The sequence below is a fragment of the Vipera berus genome, assembly GCF_964194415.1.
Source record: "Vipera berus genome assembly, chromosome: W".
Lineage (NCBI taxonomy): Eukaryota > Metazoa > Chordata > Lepidosauria > Squamata > Viperidae > Vipera > Vipera berus.
The window spans coordinates 68,256,068-68,274,978 of NC_138210.1; the positions used below are offsets into that span (position 1 = coordinate 68,256,068).

General features: G+C 47.3%; 1 protein-coding gene across 5 annotated transcripts in view; it reads left to right on the forward strand.

Moving 5' to 3' along the window:
- LOC308676017 (vigilin-like) overlaps positions 1 to 13,358 on the forward strand; it is a 98,034-nt gene extending 84,676 nt beyond the window's left edge. For all 5 annotated transcript variants that reach the window (XM_081341717.1, XM_081341716.1, XM_081341720.1 and 2 more), the window contains 7 exons: positions 2,687 to 2,821; positions 3,204 to 3,347; positions 4,471 to 4,650; positions 5,383 to 5,499; positions 8,525 to 8,656; positions 11,566 to 12,363; positions 12,507 to 13,358. In XM_081341717.1, the coding sequence (XP_081197843.1) occupies positions 2,687 to 2,821; positions 3,204 to 3,347; positions 4,471 to 4,650; positions 5,383 to 5,499; positions 8,525 to 8,656; positions 11,566 to 11,658 (801 nt within the window). In that variant the 3' untranslated portion in view covers positions 11,659 to 12,363; positions 12,507 to 13,358. The remainder of the gene's footprint in view (positions 1 to 2,686; positions 2,822 to 3,203; positions 3,348 to 4,470; positions 4,651 to 5,382; positions 5,500 to 8,524; positions 8,657 to 11,565; positions 12,364 to 12,506) is intronic.
- The last annotated feature ends 5,553 nt before the right edge of the window (positions 13,359 to 18,911 follow it).

Here is an 18,911-nt window from a genome sequence, read left to right on the forward strand (position 1 = left end):
CCTGCTGCTTGCAGAACCGTTAGCTTTGCAACAGATCGCTGAAGCAAAGCCGATTCACAGACAGTCCTTAAGCTATTAGCGCAGCAGAGTTTTGTCCCCTGACGAAGACCACGTCGTCGTAACTGACGTGTGAATCATCCGCAGTGACATACGTAGGCTTAGACAATCTCAAAAACGTCAGGCCCTTTTTTAAGAGATCAGAGGAGAGAAACAAAAGGAATGCTTGAAGGTAAAAAAAAATCATTGCTAAAAGATGATTCCCAGAATCACTCGATTTATTTAAATTTTATTTATTTATTAAATTTACAGGCCTCCTGTCTCGCAGCGGTCTAACCCTAACCCTAGCTCGCAGATTTTTTTATTTTTTTAAAAAATAGTTTATTCCTGTCTGTTCATCAACTTGGAAGAGGAAGAGGAATAAGCTATTTTTTTAAAAAAAACAAACTAATAAAGATTAATGTGATTGACAAGAGTCCTGAAGTAGTTTGGATCAGTTCTGTTGTCATGAACAGCCCTAATAAGTATCTTCAGAATCGTATCTCAATAAGCTAATTGGCTTCCTGAAATAGAGTCTTTGGTGTCTTCATTGTCCTCATCGGGAGGTTTTTCTTTGTGCAAAGGAAATTGAGGGTGGAAGTTCATTCTCCCAGCTGGCGGGTTGTATTTTCCCGAATTTTCATTATCGGGCTGGGTAACACCTTCAGCAGAATTGAGGGGATGCCCCATCACAAGACCCTCACTTGACGCAAACCACACCTGACCCATTACAAGACCCATCACGAGACCCTCACCGGTCGTGAAACCTCACCTGACGCGACCTCCCCACCACAAGGCTTACTGACCACATGAAGCCCTTACAAGCAGAAGAACACTGACATCCCCCTAAACTCGGTTGAAGACGTTAACTAGCCTGGTAACGAAATGTTTGGAAACAGACGCAGAAGCTCAGAGAAGGAACTCCAGCCTCATCTTACAGACCTGAGCCGTGCATATTCGCCACTTATTACAAAGGAAATTGTTCTCTTCTGTTGGTACAACTTGCTCAAGCTAAAACAAGGAATCAAATATCAACCCAGCGCGCGCCGGTCGGAGTTAGGTTCGAGCTTGGCGCATTCTTTGCGAATTTCTGTTTGGAGGCGAACTTTTAGGAAAAAAAAATTCTAAAATTCTGAATTTTGAAATGAGGATTTCTTTTTTTTAAAAAATTTTATTTTATTTTTCACAGTTCCTTTAATATACCACAAACTAACCAATGAAATATAAACATTTTTTTCAGGTATTTAACATTTGTTATATCAGTAATGCTGTAGGTATTATATATCGCCATACATAAATACATACACGTAAGTTTGGGTGCTGCTCGTCCATTTCCCCTTTCACTGTATCCACCCTCCTCCTCTCTCTTCCCTCTTCTCTACTTTCTTTCTCCCTTTCTCCTTTCTTTCCTACTTCCCTCTTCTTCCTCTCCTCTCTCTCCTCTTTCCCTCACCACTCCCCTCCCGTTTCTCCCCACTTCTCCTCCTCTTTCCCTCCAACCTTCCTACTTCCTTCCCCCTCCTCTACTCTCTTCCCTCTCTCCTCTCCTCTCCTTTCTTCCCTCCCATGAAATGAGGATTTCAACGATTTTGCTTAATAAACAGCCCAGACCACGCTCCCCCACTTCATTCTGCAGCAGATTTAACTCGTATGTGCTGCTCCACTCATTCACACATGCGTGTAACTGTGTTTTTGCGAGCTTATTAATATGTTCCCCAGCAATTCCCTCAACCAAAAACTCAGAACTGTCCCAGGCCAAGGTCTAATGGTCCACAAAGCAATTGAAAGTTGCTCAAGGAAAATAACTCCGCCGGGCAAAACTTAAACCCACATGCAAGAGACCTCACGTGGCAAGAAAGGTTCAGAGTCTTCAAGGATGGGGAATATTAATTCCAAGCACAATGTCAACCCAAAGTGAAACGGGAATCACGACAATCAAACAAACAGCTGGAAAGCCCGCACGTTGTTCTTCCAAGCAGCGCCTCCCTCTATCTGCTGTGATAAATAGCCAGCTTTCCGGTGCAGCCCATCGAGACAGGCAGGGTCTTCTCTTGAGTAGTCTGGCTGGCCTTCGCTGCTCCAGCCTTTTCTCTGCCCTGCCTGTTCTAAGGACAGTGATGGCCAACCTTTTAGAGACCAAGTGCACCAACTGCAACCCAAAACCCACTTACGTGTCGTCGGGTGCCGGGTGGGCGTGGCCCATTGGCTGGGCGTGCCCCATTGGGTGGGCGTGGCTACAGTGGTTTAATGGCAGACTGGGTGGGACTAAAAAGTTCAATCAATCAATCAATCAATTCTAACTTTGCGAGATCTTTTTTTTTCCCCGCGAGAAGTTGAAATTGATTGATTGATTGAACCTTTTTTTTTTTGCACGCGGTGGCGGAGGCCTAAAGCGAAAAGGTTTTATAAAACCCAGCTGAAGGCCTAGGACTGGGGCGACAGCGCGCGTGTCCACAGAGAGGGCTCTGCGTGCCCCCCCCCCTTGTGGCACGCGTGCCATAGGTTCGCCACCATGGTTCTAGGATCAGATGCAGCTCCTCCTCCTCCTCCTTCTCCTCCTCCTCCTCGCTGGCCGTCTGTTTCCCAGGAAATGGACCACAGCTGTCCTCTTTTCATTTTTTTTTTAACATGACGGTTTTCCATCCCGCAGGTGACCATCTCTGTCCCGCAGCCAGAGCAGCAGTCCGATATCATCAAGGTCACTGGCTTGGTCCCCAACGTGGAGCGGGCCAAGGCGGGCCTCCTGGACAGGGTCAGAGAGCTGCAGGCTGAGCAAGAAGATCGGGTACTTCCCTTAAAAAAAAAAAGTTTCGAAGAAGACATAAAAAACAAGCACAAATTAATACCAGGTTGGGGGTGAGGGTGGGGGGGTAGGGAATGAAGGAAGAGTCGGAATGAGGGAGGGAGGGAGGGAGGAAGGAAGGAAGGAAGGAAGGAAGGAAAGCAGAATAAGAAAGAGTAAAAAAAAAAGAAGCCGAAGCTGCTTCTGATTTCCTCTGCAGCAGACGTGAAATATCTCTTGTGATTGCCAAAAAAAAAAAGAGATCCGGTACCTCAAGTCAGAACTTGCCCTGGGTCTCCCACAAAGAGTGGCAGCTCCCCCCCCGCCTGCTGCTTCACACACACACACACACACACACAACCTGCTGATTTCCTCTCCTCTCCAGGCCCTCCGGGGCTTCAAGCTGACGGCGAGCGTGGAGCCCAAGTACCATCCCAAGATCATCGGCAAAAAGGGGGCCGTCATTTCCCAGATCCGCAAGGACCATGATGTCACTGTCCAGTTCCCCGACAAAGGGGATGAGCATCAGGTGTGTGGGGGGGTCTCTTCCCTCTTTGAGCGTGGGATCTCGGGGGTGGTGGCAGCCGAAAAATACCTAGCTGGCATTCCAATGAGGCGCCTCGTGTTTCACACAAAAAGCAAAGGTTGCTTTGGCTCCTCCCCTCTTGCTGAACTGCTCATTCCAAATGGGGCTAGTCAGTTTCCTGGCTTGCTATAAAATTCATAAGGATAAAATGGGAGCTTGCCAAGGGCTGAGACCCCTGAACAGAATAGAATAGAATAGAATAGAATAGAATAGAATAGAATAGAATAGAATAGAATAGAATAGAATAGAATAGAATAGAATAGAATAGAATAGAATAGAATAGAATAGAATAACAGAGTTGGAAGGGACCTTGGAGGTCATCTAGTCCAACCCCCTGCTCAGGCAGGAAACCCTATACCATTTTAGACAAATGGCTGTTGTGTCTCTTCTTTAAAAACCTCCAGTGATGGAGCGCCCACAATTTCTGGAGGCAAGCTGTTCCATTGGTTAATTGTCCTCACTGTTAGGAAGTTTCTCCTTAATTCCAGGTTGCTTCTTTCTTTGAATAAACCATGGCTGGACTAATAATAATAATAATAATAATAATAATAATAATAATAATAATAATAATAATAGTAGTAGTAGTAGTAATAATAACAACAACAACAACAGCAAGAAGAAGAAGAAGAAGAAGAAAGAAGGAAGAAGAAGAAGAAGAAGTTGGAAGGGACCTTGGAGGTCATCTAGTCCAACCCCCTGCTCAGGCAGGAAACCCTATACCATTTCAGACAAGTGGCTGTCCAGTCTCTTCTTAAAAACCTCCAGTGTTGGAGCCTTCACCACTTCTGGAGGCAGGTTGTTCCACTGGTTAATTGTTCTAACTGTCAGGAAGTTTCTCCTCAGTTCTAGGTTGCTTCTCTCCTTGACTAGTTTCCATCCGTTGCTTCTTGTCCTGCCTTCGGGTGCTTTGGAGAATAGCTTGACTCCCTCTTCTTTGTGGCAGCCCCTGAGATATTGGAACACTGCTATCATCTCTCCCCTGGTCCTTCTCTTCATTAAACTAAGACATAACAAGAAAATGAATTCTCTTTCTTGCTGCTTTCATTCCCACTCTGCCTCCTCTAAGGACCTCATCACCATCACCGGCTACAAGAAAAACGCCGAGGCTGCCCGAGACGCCATCTTGAAAATCGTGGCGGATCTTGAGGAGATGGTCAGCGAAGATGTCCACCTGGATCACAGAGTCCATGCCCGCATCATCGGTGGGAGAGGCAAAGCTATCCGCAAGCTCATGGAGGAATTCCGGGTAGGGGTCTCTTCGGCTTAGGTGGGAGACAGTGCAGGGGACTTTCCCCTCCCAGGGAATTCTGGGAAAGAAGCCACAAAGCCATGGTGCCCCACCTCCGTTTCTGCTCTGCTCATCTACTATAGGTAGTCCTTGACTTAAACAACAGTTCATTTAATGACCGTTCAAAATTACGCAGACCTATGACCGTTTTTCACACTTAACGACCCCATGGTCACGTGATCGAAATTCAGACGCTTGGCAACTGACTCATACTTACGACGGTTGCTTTGTCCCAGGGTCACCTGATTCCCCTTTTGCCACCTTCTGACAAGCAAAGACAATGTAGAGGAAGCCCAGATTCTCTTTGACAGCTGCGCTTCTAACTTTTAACAACCACGGTGATTCGCTTAACAACTGTGGCAAGAAAGGTCGGAAATCGGGGCACAGTTCCCTTAACAAACGTCTTGCTTAGCACAAGGAACGGCTGAGTGAAACGGTAGCCAGAGGCTTTTTTTTTTCTTTATGTGTGGAAAGAAAAATCAACTCGCCTTGTTAAAGATGTTAAAAAGTAACATCTCCTTGGCTTTGTGGCTTTGTTTGGACTACAAGAGGTCAAATGTGACTGGCTCTTATTTTAAGTTCCCAGTTTGGGATTTTAAAGCTCTGGGATTTTCTCAGTCAACTTCTGGAGACCAGCCAAGATCAGGTAAGGGGTTACCTTGTTTCAAGAGAGCTTTTTCTTCTTGGCAGGTGGATATCCGCTTCCCACAGCCGGGTTCCAGTGACCCGGACAGAGTCACCGTGACGGGGTTGCCTGAAAACGTGGATGACGCAATTGACCACATGCTTAACCTGGAAGAGGAATATGTGAGAGGGAATTTGCATTGGTTTTTTTGGTGTGTGTGTGTGAGAGAGAGAGAGAGAGAGAGTGAGAGAGAGAGACGGGTGGAGCAGTGGGCTAATGCCTCCTTAAGTAACACCAGCTGCCTGCAATTAGTGCAGGTTCGAGTCCCACCAGGCTCAAGGTTGACTCAGCCTTCCATCCTTCCGAGGTAGGTAAAATGAGGACCCAGATTGTTGGGGGCAATTAAGCTGACTTTGTAATAATGCCGCTTGGGGTGTGTGTGAAAGCCCTAATAAGCAGGCATATTCAAGGTGCTGGTGATGACCTATAAAGCCCTAAGTGGCTTGGGTCCAGGATATTTGAGGGAACACCTCCTGCCAGCATCAAACTCCCTTCGTCCAGTGCGCTCACACAGGGAGGGTCTTCTCAGGGTGCCGCCGGTAAAAGATTGCCGGCGGATAACACCCAGGGGGAGGGCCTTCTCTGTGGGTGCGCCTGCCCTCTGGAACCAGCTGCCCGTGGAGCTTAGGACCGCCCCTGACCTTCGTTCATTCCGCTGGGACCTGAAGACCTGGTTCTTTGAGCTCTCCGGCCCAGGCTGAGAATTTTTAACTGAGGTTTTTAGTTAAGGGATAATTTAATCTTTTTTAATTTTTTTTAACTTTTGTATTTTGTACTGTTTGATTTTAAATACCCTGTAAACCGCCCTGAGTCCTTCGGGAAAGGGCAGTATATAAATTTAATAAAATTAAAATTAAATATTAATATACATAGAATGAAGGCTACTGCTAAGCTTGTAAGCCGCCCTGAGTCTTCGGAGAAGGGCGGGATATAAATGGAATTAAAATTTAAAAATAAAAATAAAATAAAAACTGATTAGAAAGCGGTTGAATGAACAGAGTAGAAGAGTGTTGTGATTCAGGGTCAGCCTGTGGGTCCGGCAGCCGGGTCGGATGACTCGGATGACTCAGACGAGGGGGAGGAGGAGGGTGTTGAAGACGAACTTGCTGATGATGGCTTGGAGGCTTCGCAGAGCCCCCAGCCAGGGCCCTCTTCTCAGCGGCGCGAGCCCGACAGTGCGGATGATGATGATGACCCACAGCTGGCCCTGTTCAAGGACGCCCGACGCAGGAGGCAGTCAAGCAGGAACAAGCAGAGAAAGGCTGTGGGACTCCTCGGAAGGAGGCACAGGGAGGCCACGCCCTGAACTCTAATAAAGGGAGTGTTTGGGGAAGGGCTGGTTGCTGAAAGCAACCGCTCCGTTTGAGGATCAAAGTTCCGGTATCTTGTTTCTTGTTCTATTGTTTGTGTAATAAATCTTGGCAGACGCTTTCCAGCCTCAGACGCTCTCCAGCCTCTGCCGTTTGTACAGGGGTTGCCTTTCTGTAAGGCCGGTAGCAGGCTGGTACAGAACAAAGGGATCTGCATCTTTTTGTTCTGCTACTTCACTGTTTTCTCGTCAGCTGTGCAGCTGGCGTGGTGGGGAGACTTAGACCAGATTCCCAGTGAAAAACCTTTTCCCAAGGTTGCTGCTTCATGTCCCCGCCTCACCAGCATAGACCAAGAGAAGAAACCAACTCCACAAGACAGTTAAACTTTCCTTGGTTATTATTGGCTAGCTTCTTTACTTCCTTTTTTGCCACTACCGTATTTCCCTCAAAATAAGACCTACCTGGAAAATAAACCCTAGCGTGATTTTTCAAGATGCTCGTACTATACCCCTACCCCCCAAAAATAAGACCCAGTTAAGATCGTCAGCCAGACGGACACAGTTAGTACCGTATTTGCCCCAAAATAAGACCTAATGCGTCTTTTGGAGCAAAACCTAATATAACACCCGGTCTTATTTTCAGGGAAATACAGTAGTTGCAGGTAGAATCATTAACTGTAGCTTCCACAAAACCCCTGACCTGATCAGCAGGTGCATTTAAACAAAAGAGTGAGCTTTCGTTAATCTTAATCTTGGCTGGGTTTTACAAACAGCTTGACCTGTTCCACAGATCCAACCTGTTTCATAAGTTTAACGCTTGAGTGCGTGGTGAGATCTTTGACAATGGCAGGTTTCGGTAATCCAGCTGTGCGGTGTGAAAGTAGTAATTGCATATTCTGGACATGCATCCCCAAAACCCAGTGCCCAAAGGAAATGAGATACCAGTTATTTGCATCTCAAATGCCCTCTTCAAGCAAGAGCAGGAAAGAGGACGTCGTGCCAGCTGCCCTGCCAGGCAAGGCAGTGAAGTGGCCATATAATAACCAGCATGAATCAGTCTGTTTGTTTGTTGTTTACAAAGTGCTCAGCCTCGCAGTCTCTTGTGACGTGACAGTTGTGATGTATTTCCGACTCTAGTGGTGGACTCCAAAAGCAGCTGTCTGTTTCTTTGAAGAAAAACTCTGTGCTGATTTTCTTTTAGAGGGCAAGAACAGGCATGACTTTCTCATCCCCAAAATAAAATATCTCTCCTCCGCTCTCTCTCTCTCTCATCTCTGTCTACTTTATCTATCTGTCTATCTATTTGTCTGTCTGTCTGTCTATCTCTCATCTCCCTATATCATTCATCTATCTATCTATCTATCATCTATCTATCATCTCTCTATATCTATCTATCTATATCTATATCTATTATCTTTCTATATCTATTTCTATATTTATCATCTCTCTATATCTATCTATCTATCTATCTATCTATCTATCTATCTATCTATCTATCTCATCTCCCTATAGATGATAATCTAGCTATCTTCTATCTTGTATCTAGCTATCACCTATGAATCATCTGCCATCTATATTATCAATCTATCATCTATATGTGTTTCTATTTATCATTAATTTATATTATCTGTCAACCTACGATCTATTATCTATCATCTATTGTCCATTTATCATCTGTCTTTATCTATATATCTTATCTTCATCTACCTATCAAATTTATATAGCTGCCCATCTCACAGCAAAACAAAAATTGGGGAGTTATCGTCCACAGGCCAGGAATCTTTGAATACATCAACAGTGTCTTCTCTGGCTCTTAATGGACAGCTGTCTCATTGCAGATGATGGATGTGGTGGAAACGGAAACCATGGCTGCATACATGAAGCCCCCCTCCCGCTTGGAAGAGGAGCCTCGGGGCCCTGCCAAGGGCTTTGTAGTGCGTGACGCTCCCTGGAACGCCTCTGGGAACAAGGTTGGCCACACAACACCGTCTGGGGTCCCTCCTTCACCGCTATCCCCTTAGCTTGACCAGTTGACCAGATCTTGATAACGAGTTGGAGGACTGAGATCCATCTCCCTAGTTCCAAATTATTTGGGGTTGATCCCACAGTAGCCAGATGTTTATAGATTGAATTTGGCATTAGGACGCTGAGCTTGTCGATCAGAAGGTCAGCAGTTTGGCGGGTCAAATCCTGAGTGCCGCGTAGCAGTGAGCGCCTGTTACTCGTCCCAGCTTCTGCCAACCTAGCAGTTCGAAAGCACGTAAAAATGCAAGTAGAAAAATAGGGACCACCACGGTGGGAAGGTAACAGCGTTCCGTGCGCCTTTGGCGTCTAGTCATGCCGGCCACATGACCACGGAGATGTCCTCGGACAAGCGCTGGCTCTTTGGCTTTGAAACGGAGATGAGCACCGGCCCCTAGAGTTGGAAACGACTAGCACGCATGTGCGGGGAAACCTTTACCTTTACCTTTATCCCCCTACTGAGTCCTTCTCCAAGACCCAGGATAGGCAGATGGGCTACATTACAGGTGGCCCTCGAATTTCAGCATTTTGCTTATAGTGACCGTTCCAAGTTACAAAGGCAATGAAAAAAGTGACTTATGACCCCTTTTCACAGTTACGACCATTGCAGCAATCCCCGCCCCCGTGGTCCCGCGATTTGCATTCGGATCCTTGTCAACTGACTCGCATTTATGACCGCTGCAGCGTCCCGGGGGTCACGTGATTCCCCCTTTGGCGACCTTCTGACTGGCAATGTCAACGGGGAAAGCCAGATTCCGTTAACGACCGTGTGACTTAACACCGCTGCAGGGATTCACTTAGTAACCACTGCGGCGAGAAAAGTCGTAAAATGGGGCAGAACTCGCTTAACGAAATTTCTCACTGACTGAGCAACGTAAATTTTGGGGCTCAGTTGTGGTCGTAAGTTGAGGATTACCTGTACTGTTGTTGTTGTTGTTGTTGTTATTTTGAGAAGTGTGAGGTCTTGGGATTTTAAAAACAAATACAAGTAGTCCTTGACTTTTAACAACAGTTCATTTAGCGACCGTTCAAATTTACAATGGCATTCGCATGGCTGTTGCGGCCTCCCCATGGTCACGTGATTAAAATTCAGACACTTAGCAACAGACCCGTACTTATGGCAGTTGCACTGTCCCGGGTGAGGTGATCCCATTTTGTGACCTTCTGACAGGCAAAATCAATGGAGGAAGCCAGATTCACTTAACGACCACGTTGCTGACTTCACAACCATGGTGCTTCACTTTAACAACAATGGCAAGAAAGGTCGTCAAATGGGCCGCAACTCCCTTAACAAATGCCTCCCTTAGCAGCAGCAATGTTGCACTCAATTGTGGTCGTAAGTTGAAGGACTGCCTGCATTGTGTGAAACGCTGGGTGCATTTTTAATTTCTCAGCTTGCCCCTGAATAAAGCAGCCCATCATTTAAATAATAAATAATAAACCTTTATTGTCAAAGTACAACATGTGTACATTGAGATTAGCTGAGCCTCCCCCCGTGCTCTCTCCCCCCAACACACAGTGACAACAAACCCTCCATCCCACCACACTATGTGAACCAACTACACCACACACCGGCCTCCCAAGTCAATTCTGCATAAGATTATGTCCCATTTAAAAGCCTAACAGCCCACGGATAAAAGCTATTTTTCAGCCTGTTGGTACGGCTGGCTATATTCCTATATCTCCTACCGGATGGTAGGAGAGTAAAGAGATACCGTCCAGGGTGTGAGTCATCCCTGAGAATCTTCCTCACTCTTCCAAGGCAACGAGCCCTGGCGATGTCATCCAGTGGTGTCAGGGAACAGCCCACAATGTCTTGTGCTGTGCTCACTACCCTCTGTAATACTTTCCTATCCGTGGCTGTCAGACCAGCATACCAAACCACAATACCATACGAGGGGAATATTCCTGATTCACATCAGAGCTTCTGCTCTTGGGCTGTCATCTAAAAGACAGTAGGCTTGGAAGGAATAAGGGGGGGAAAATAAACTCAGCAACTGAGTTTTTCCTTTTTTTCATTGACCGGAATAGACATACCATGTTTCCCTGAAAATAAGCTTTAATGTGGTTTTTCAGGATGCTCATGATATAAGCCCTGTCCCCCCCAAATCAGCCCCAGTTGTCAACCAGATGGACGCATTTAGTACGTCCATTGCAACACACGACGGACGTATTGAATTATAAAATAATAATACTAAGGTAAAGGTAAAGGTTCCCCCGCACATGCGTGCTAGTCGTTTCCGACTCTAGGGGCCGCTGCTCATCTCCGTTTCAAAGCCGAAGAGCCAGCGCTTGTCCGAGGACGTCTCCGTGGTCATGTGGCCGGCATGACTAGACGCCAGAGGCGCACGGAACGCTGTTACCTTCCCACCGTAGTGGTCCCTATTTTTCTACTTGCATTTTAGGTGCTTTCGAACTGCTAGGTTGGCAGAAGCTGGGACAAGTAACAGCCGCTCACTCTGTTACGCGGCACTCGGGATTCGACCCGCCAAACTGCCGACCTTCTGATCGACAAGCTCAGCGTCCTAATCCACTGAGCCACCGCGTCCCTTTTAATAATACTAATATAATTATAAATATTATTGACATTATTTATTTGGGAATAAATGTAGACTGTTGTACATGAAATAAATTAAGACATCAGCTGAAAAACAAGCCCTAATGCATCTTTTGGAACAAAAATTAATATAAGACAGGCTCTTATTTTCGGGGAAATACGGTAGCTGAAAGAAGGGACTTAGCTTTGCGTCAGCTGCACTAACATATCTAGTGCAGATCATCCAAAGTGTCCCCTTTCATTTTGGGGTACCGAAAGAAAGCACACGCTCCGAACTCAACTCTCCTCTTTTTGTTTCAGGCCCCCGACGTGAGCAGCGCCGAAGAGTTCCCCATTTTTGGCACCGGCGTGGTCCCTAAGCAGGCATCGGTTTGGGGCCCCAAGAAGTTTTGAGGTCAGGGACCACCACCACGGCTGGGTCTCCAGGAAAGGCCTCGTGGGGCGGGGGCTCCGTGGCACCCTCAGCTTCTTGCCGCCAGCTGCCTCTTGCTGTCCAAGACTCTCTCCTCCTCGTCCTCGTCCTCCTCCTCGCCTGCACTCCTCTCCGCGACTCTGCAAAACCATTAACCGATCAAAAAAGCCATAGCCCCCCTCCTGTTCTTCTCATGGAGCCAAAAGTAGGCCAGGTTTTGTAAGCACACGTATGTAAAGGAGCCTCGTGCAGTTAGTGGGGTTGCCCCCCCCCTCCTCCTCCTCTCCATTTGCCAGATTTCAGGGCATTACAACTCCTAGCTAGACCCCCCCCCACTTCCGCCTCTCAACCGAGAAAGGCGTAAGGCCCCCAACTTTTCTTAGCTGGTCCCTTCTCCCCCCCCCCCCCCGGGGTGCTGAGCGTGGGCACGCTTCCAGATCTCCTGGAAGAGCCGGAGGGGTTTTTTGGGGGGGTGGGGGGTGGTTTGGACTTGCTGAGGTTGAAGCACAGTTCCTCCTTGCCCACCCAAACCATCGCCCTCTGCTTTCGGATGCCAGGAGCAGCTTAATCTTGGCTTGTTTCCTGCCCCCCCCCCCGTTAGTGAATTTGGAGCTGGGGAGCAGCAAAAGTGGAAGAAGCATCATCGTTGCAAGGAGGAAGTGTGTGTGTGAAGGTCTAGGACAGGGGTCGGCAACCTCGGCTCTTTTATGACTCGTGGACTTCAACTCCCAGAATTCCTGAGCCAGCTATGCTGGCTCAGGAATTCTGGGAGTTGAAGTCCACGAGTCATAAAAGAGCCGAGGTTGCCGACTCCTGGTCTAGGAACAAGATTCTGGCTTGGTGTGGGTGAAAGTCCCACTTTAGAAGCAGTTAGCACTGAGAAACCTTGGCAACTAGCAGCCTTCCTCCTCCTCCTCCTCCTCCTCCTCCTCCCTTTTTCACCTCCGTCTGGAGTCTGAGAATGTTTTAAATATTTTTTTCCCTCTTCTCCCTCCATTTTCATCTGTTTCCCATCTCCTCTTCCCTCCCCCCTGGATCCCCCTTTTTCTCCTTTCCCCGTGTCTTCCTTCCACTTGCTTTGAACCGTGTCGGGGGGGAAAATATGCAAGGCAAAGTCTCCTTCCCTTTCGGTGACTAGTCCTCATCATCCTTCCCAGGTTTTAAACTGTGATTTCTCAAGTGAGAGTGTGTATGTGTGTGTTTTGAGTGTGTGTCCACACAAGAGTGCGGGTAAACGAGAAAGGCGAAGATGCGAGTTAAGACCCCCCCCCTCCCCAGCTCCATCTCTTCTTCCCCCCCTCCCCACGTCCATGTTGCCCTATCTGCGTGACGGGGCACAACGTAACAAATGAAAAAAAAAGGAAAAAGAAACTCAACGTAGCGGAGCGACATAACCTGTTTTTTTTTTTTCATTTTTCTTTTTCTTTTTTTCTTCTGAAGAAGGCAGGGTTTTGGGGAGAAATGAAAATATGACGAAAATCAGAAGACACTATTGGCCTTAAACAGGAAAAAAAACAACAACAACCGGGTGGGGCATAAGAGGGAGAAAAAAGAAACTTAAGTCTGACAAAAGGAAATATGCAAACTCTGTAGGTCACGCAGTGACCGGAATTTTTTTTTTTCTAATTCCAAATTTAAAAAAAAAAACAGTGTGGGGAAAATAAAACTTTTTGGGTGGATTTTTGATGCGCCAGTCAAGCTGCCTGAGGGTCTTTTGACTTTGTCCAAGCTGAAAGGGAAATCCAAATGGTTGTAGCTGCTCTTCTGTTGCTATTCCAGTGGAGAAGCGAATACAGGCTGTCCTTGAGTTACAACCGTTCATTTAGTGAGCATTCGCAGTTACAACGGCACTGAAGAAAAGTGACTTAGGACCATTTTTGCACTTAATGACTGTTGCACCATACCCATGTTCATATTCAGATGCTTGAAAGGTGGTTCACATTTATGACGGTTGCGGCATCCCGGAGTCATGCAATCCCCTTTTCCGACCTTCTGACAAGCAAAGTCAATGGGGGAAGTCAGACTCACTTAACGACCATATTACTAATTTAACAACAATTTAACAATGGTATAGGGCAGGGGTAGGCAACCTTGCCTCTTTCATGACTCGTGGACTTCAACTCCCAGAATTCCTGAGCCAGCCATGCTGAGGAGAAATGGAGAGGTTTCCCTTCTGAGCCATGCTGGCTCAGGAATTCTGGGAATTGAAGCCCACGAGTCATTAAAAAGCCAAGGTTGCCTACCCCTGGCCCGGTTTCCTGCCTGAGCAGGGGGTTGGACTAGAAGACCTCCAAGGTCCCTTCCAACTCTTGTTATCCTATTCTAACTGCAGTGATTTGGTTAACAAATGTGGCCAAGAAAAGTCATAAAATGCAGCAAAACAAATATCTCACTTAGCAACCGTCACATGATCAAAATTTGGACACTTGGCAACTGGCATGCACAGTTAATCCTTGACTTAATGACCAGAATTTCCTTTGCTAAGCCAAGGAGTTGTTAAAAGTGAGCTTCATCCTATTATATGGTCCTTTTATTTATTTATTTATTTATTTGATTTGTATACCGCCCTTCTCCCGAAGGACTCAGGGCGGTGAACAGGGACATAAATATCAAAATACCCAAAATACAGAAATTAAAACAAATTAAACCCTAGTGCCCAAATGTAGAAAATAAATTACATTGAAACAATAATTAAAAACAAAACCCATCAGGCCAGGCCGGCTTGAACAAATAGGTTTTTAGGTCGGGTCGGTTTCCCCTCCCCCCCGATTGTTTATAATCAAATCACTGGTCGTTAAGTAAAGCGTGCTGTCGACGTGGAATCCAACTTCCCCCATTGACTTTGCTTGTCGCATGTCGGCGGGCAAGGTCACAAATGGTGAGCCCATGTCCCCATCACAGCGCAACTGTCATAAATACACGCCAGTTGCCCAGCACCTGAATTTTGGCCACGTGACCTCCAGGAGGATTCTGCAACAGTCCTAAATATGAAAACTTGTCCCAAGTCAACTTTTTCTCCCAGTGCTTCTGTAACTTCAAACGGTCACTAAGCAAGTTGTAAGTCAAGGACTGCCTGTAGTCGCTAAGGCAGGGCTTTTCAACCAGTGGTACAGGTACCACCTGTGGTACATTGGCACCTGGCAGGTGACACGCGACCATCCTAGAACAGTGGTAGTGGGGGAGGGGAATGAGCTGAACCGGTGGCAGCACCGCACAAGCCTGAGCGAGAGACGGCTGGAGCTGCAGGGCTGTCGGGGCTCAGCGGAAGGGCCAGGATCAGCGCCAGGCTCCAGCTGGAGCTCGGCGCTGATCCCGGCGCTTCTGCTGAGCCCAGAAGAAGCGCCGATCAGCTGGCATGTTGCAGCATCTCCAGGGTCTTGTGATTTACATTCAGATGCTTGGCAACTGATTCCTATTTATGACGGTCACAGTGTCCCAGGGTCGTGTGAAGTGACCAAAACCTGCTGCAACCACCCAGCAGAGGGGGGGGGGAATAAAAACCAAACACACCCCACCCCACCCCCGCTGCCAATCCTCAACAGAAATGCTCACAACAATGAAAACCTCGGACAGGAGGAAGAGCGCCGCCGGGCGGGCAGGCAGGTGTCTTGCTCGGCTGTGGTGTGGGGGGGACACTTTTTTCACTAAGCGAACTGTTGTAAGTCGAGGACTACCTGTACTTCATCACTTTTTTTTTTTTTTTGGTCGTCAAGTTTTTGACACCTTGCTAGGCGACTGGTGGTACTCGGATGTGGCCATATCCTAAAAGTGGTACAGTGGGTGTGAAAAGGTTGAAAAGGCCTGTGCTAAAGAAACACCAAGCTGAGGCAACCATCTTATGTAACAGCCATCACACTATACTCTTTTGTGTTCTTCTCAGCCCTCCAAATGAGGTCTTTCCGGCCTGTTTGGAAACGCAATCCAATCTGCTTAAGAACTGCCGTTTCGGTTGACAGATTTGACTCTCTAATCCTACGGGGTCAAAGCAGCAGGCCAAGGTTGGGACGCGGAAAGCAGTTCTGGGCTCTGCTCAGCGCCGATTCCCTTCAGAGGATCGGCCAGGACAACTCAAGCCGTTGTTCGCTTTCTGCTTTTCCTCCACTATAATTACTTACGAAACTGGAGAGGGCCCACCAGCACAGCCAGTTATGGGCGGGTTAGGGTGTCTTTCATCTCACCAAAACTCCACCAAATGCTTAAAATTGTGAGGCGGGGGGGAGGGAGGCAAATTCACCATTCAGGTGATCCTTTAGCAAAAGTTGTACCTTGCTCTGTCAAGCCTGTCTCGTAACAGTGTTAAATCACAACGATCAGAAATTGTCGGGCCCTAATGAGACTCACTTAGGTGAGATGGCTGGTTGTAGAGGAAGAAATTAAAGTGAGAGAAAAAGAGGGGGGGGGGAGAAAGTTTGGTGTAGGGGTTAAGGCGTCAGGTTAGAAACCAGGAGACGGTGAGTTCTAGTCCTGCCTTAAGTACAAAGCCGGGCTGGGTGACCTTGGGCCAGTCACTGTGGCTGAGCCCTAGGAAGGACGTAACGGCAAACCTCTTCTGAAAAACCTCGCCAAGAAAGCTGCAGCGACTAATCCAGGCATCTACCAGGAGACACATTCACCCCTCCAAAAGCCACATCAGTTTTTTGTTTTATGTATTAAGGAACTTGGCCGATGCTATTTATGGCTTAGGACGGGGATAGGCAACCTCGGCTCTTTTATGACTCATGGACTTCAACTCCCAGAATTCCTGAGTCAGCTATGCTGAGGGAAAAGGGAGAGGTTTCCAAGCTGAGCCATGCTGACTCAGGAATTCTGGGAGTTGAAGTCCATGAGTCATAAAAGAGCCGAGGTTGCCTACCGCTGGCTTAACATATCGAATGGACCCCCCTTGTTGGTCATTATCCAGCAAACTATGATAATGGAAACTGATTACATATACACACGTTGAAGGTGAGTCTCACAAGTTTGCCTTGTGCAGCCCACCAAGAAGGGACAAGGGAGCTGCAATAACCCACAGTAACTTTCTGGCACTATCTCAATTTGGCTAATCACCGGCCGTTTCCTACATAAGCAGCTATTTCCGGCGAGCCTGTCCCTTTCATCCCTGATTTGTTTTTATTTTAATGCAAATGGCTTTATGTACCACAGGAAATGTGAAAAGGGAGTTTGCAAACATAAATGAAAACACAAAGCAGCGGACCAAGGACGCAGGAGGCATCTTTAATTGACAGCAAGCTTGAAAAACACGGTCCTTCCCTTGTATAAAGCACACTCTTCTTCAGTTGCTAGAGGGAGGAGAAAAAAACCCACAGGGGGGCTCCCTTTGCCGAAATGACAAAGTTGCATTCTTTGGCAGCAGGTTTAGGTGTACTTTGCCATCAACTTAAAAAGGCTGGAATGAGGTGGAAGTCCTCATCCACCAGGTCTGGCCATCGACCAGGACAATTTTTGGTCCCTCTTAACACCATATGGCTGCAAAAAGAGATGCTTGGCCTTGGCCAGGAGCCCTATTGCATCTCCGGCTTGGCCCAGCACCGAATTCATTTTGCCAGGTGCCTTTTGAGCCAATAATCACCCTGGCAGAGGAAACTCAGGTTCAGACCTGGTTTTCTGTGCCGAATTAAGAAGCATGGTTTGGAGCCAGGTTCTAATCAAGCGTGCCTACGGGATATTCAACAAGCTGCTTTTACAGGTAGTTAAAAGTAACCACAAGCACACTAAAAAGCAGAGGCATCACCCTGTCAACAAAAGTGCGTATAGTCAAGGCTATGGTCTTCCCAGTTGCAATGTACGGCAGTGAAAGTTGGACCATAAAAAAGGCTGAGCGTCAAAGAATTGAGGCCTTTGAACTATGGTGCTGGAGAAGACTCCTGCGAGTCCCTTGGACTGCAAGGCGATCAAACCAGTCAGTCCTAGAGGAGATCAACCCTGACTGCTCTTTAGAAGGCCAGATCCTGAAGTTGAAACTCAAATACTTTGGCCACCTAATGAGAAGGAAGGACTCACTGGAGAAGAGCCTCATGCTGGGAAAGGCTGAAGGCAATAGAAGAAGGGGACAACAGAGAATGAGGTGGCTGGATGGAGTCACTGAAGCAGTAGGTGTGAGCCTAAATGGACTCCAGAAGATGGTAGAGGACAGGAAGGCCTGGAGGAACGTTGTCCATAGGGTCGCGATGGGTCGGACACGACTTCGCAGCTAACAACAACAATCACAACTGAGTCACAAATTTCTGTTGCTAAGCAAGACAAGTGAATTTTTCCCCATATTACTACCTTTCTTGCCACAGTTGATCAATTTTGTATTTTGTCTTTTAACATGTACTGCCCTGTTCACCGCCCTGAGTCCTTCGGGAGAAGGGCGGTATACAAATAAAATTAGTAAATAAAATAAATAAATTAATCCAGTGGTGGGATTCAGCCGGTTCGCACCGCTTCGGCAGAACCGGTAGCTAATTTTTTTGTTGCCCAGGCCCAGAACGGACTTCCGGAAGAGGCATCCAGGCAGAGAACCGGTTGGTTGTTCACATATTTGAATCCCACCACAGGATGAATCTCTGCAGATGTTAAAATTAGTAACACAGTTTTTAACGTGAACCTGGCTTCCCCCATTGACTTTGCTTGTCAGGTCACAATAGGTCAGACATGTCAAACACAAGGCCTGGGGGCCGGATCCAGCCCACAAAGTGGTTTCATGTGGCCCCTGAAGCCATCCTGGAAACAGTGAGGGAACGGCCCCCACTGCCTTGGCCCTGGCCCAGAGACCCTCCTTCTGCCAGAGACCCTCAGATCTGTCCCACTCCTGCCCAGGCCCCCATAGGCACCCTTGATGTGAACGATGTAGAGCTGGCCACGCCCACCCAGTAGGCCATATGCACTCTAGCCACACCCACCCAGTAGGCCACACCCACCCAGCCCCCTGAGGGCAACCGCAATGCTGATGCGGCCCTCAAGGAAATTGAGTTTGACACCCCTGCAATAGGTGATCACATGACCAGGGGACACTTCAGCCTGTCATAAAGACGAACCAGTTGCCAAGTGTCTTTGAGTTTTGATCATGTGACCATGGGGCTGCTGCAACGATCTTGTGAAAAATAGGTCACTTTTGTTCAGCGCTGTTGTTAGTCGGAAGAGTCATTAAACTGTTGCAAGTTGGGAACTACGGTATGCCATAAACCAGGCAAACACAACGGAACGTCCTGCTTACTTCATCGCTTGTTCCCAGTTTATCAAACAATTTAGA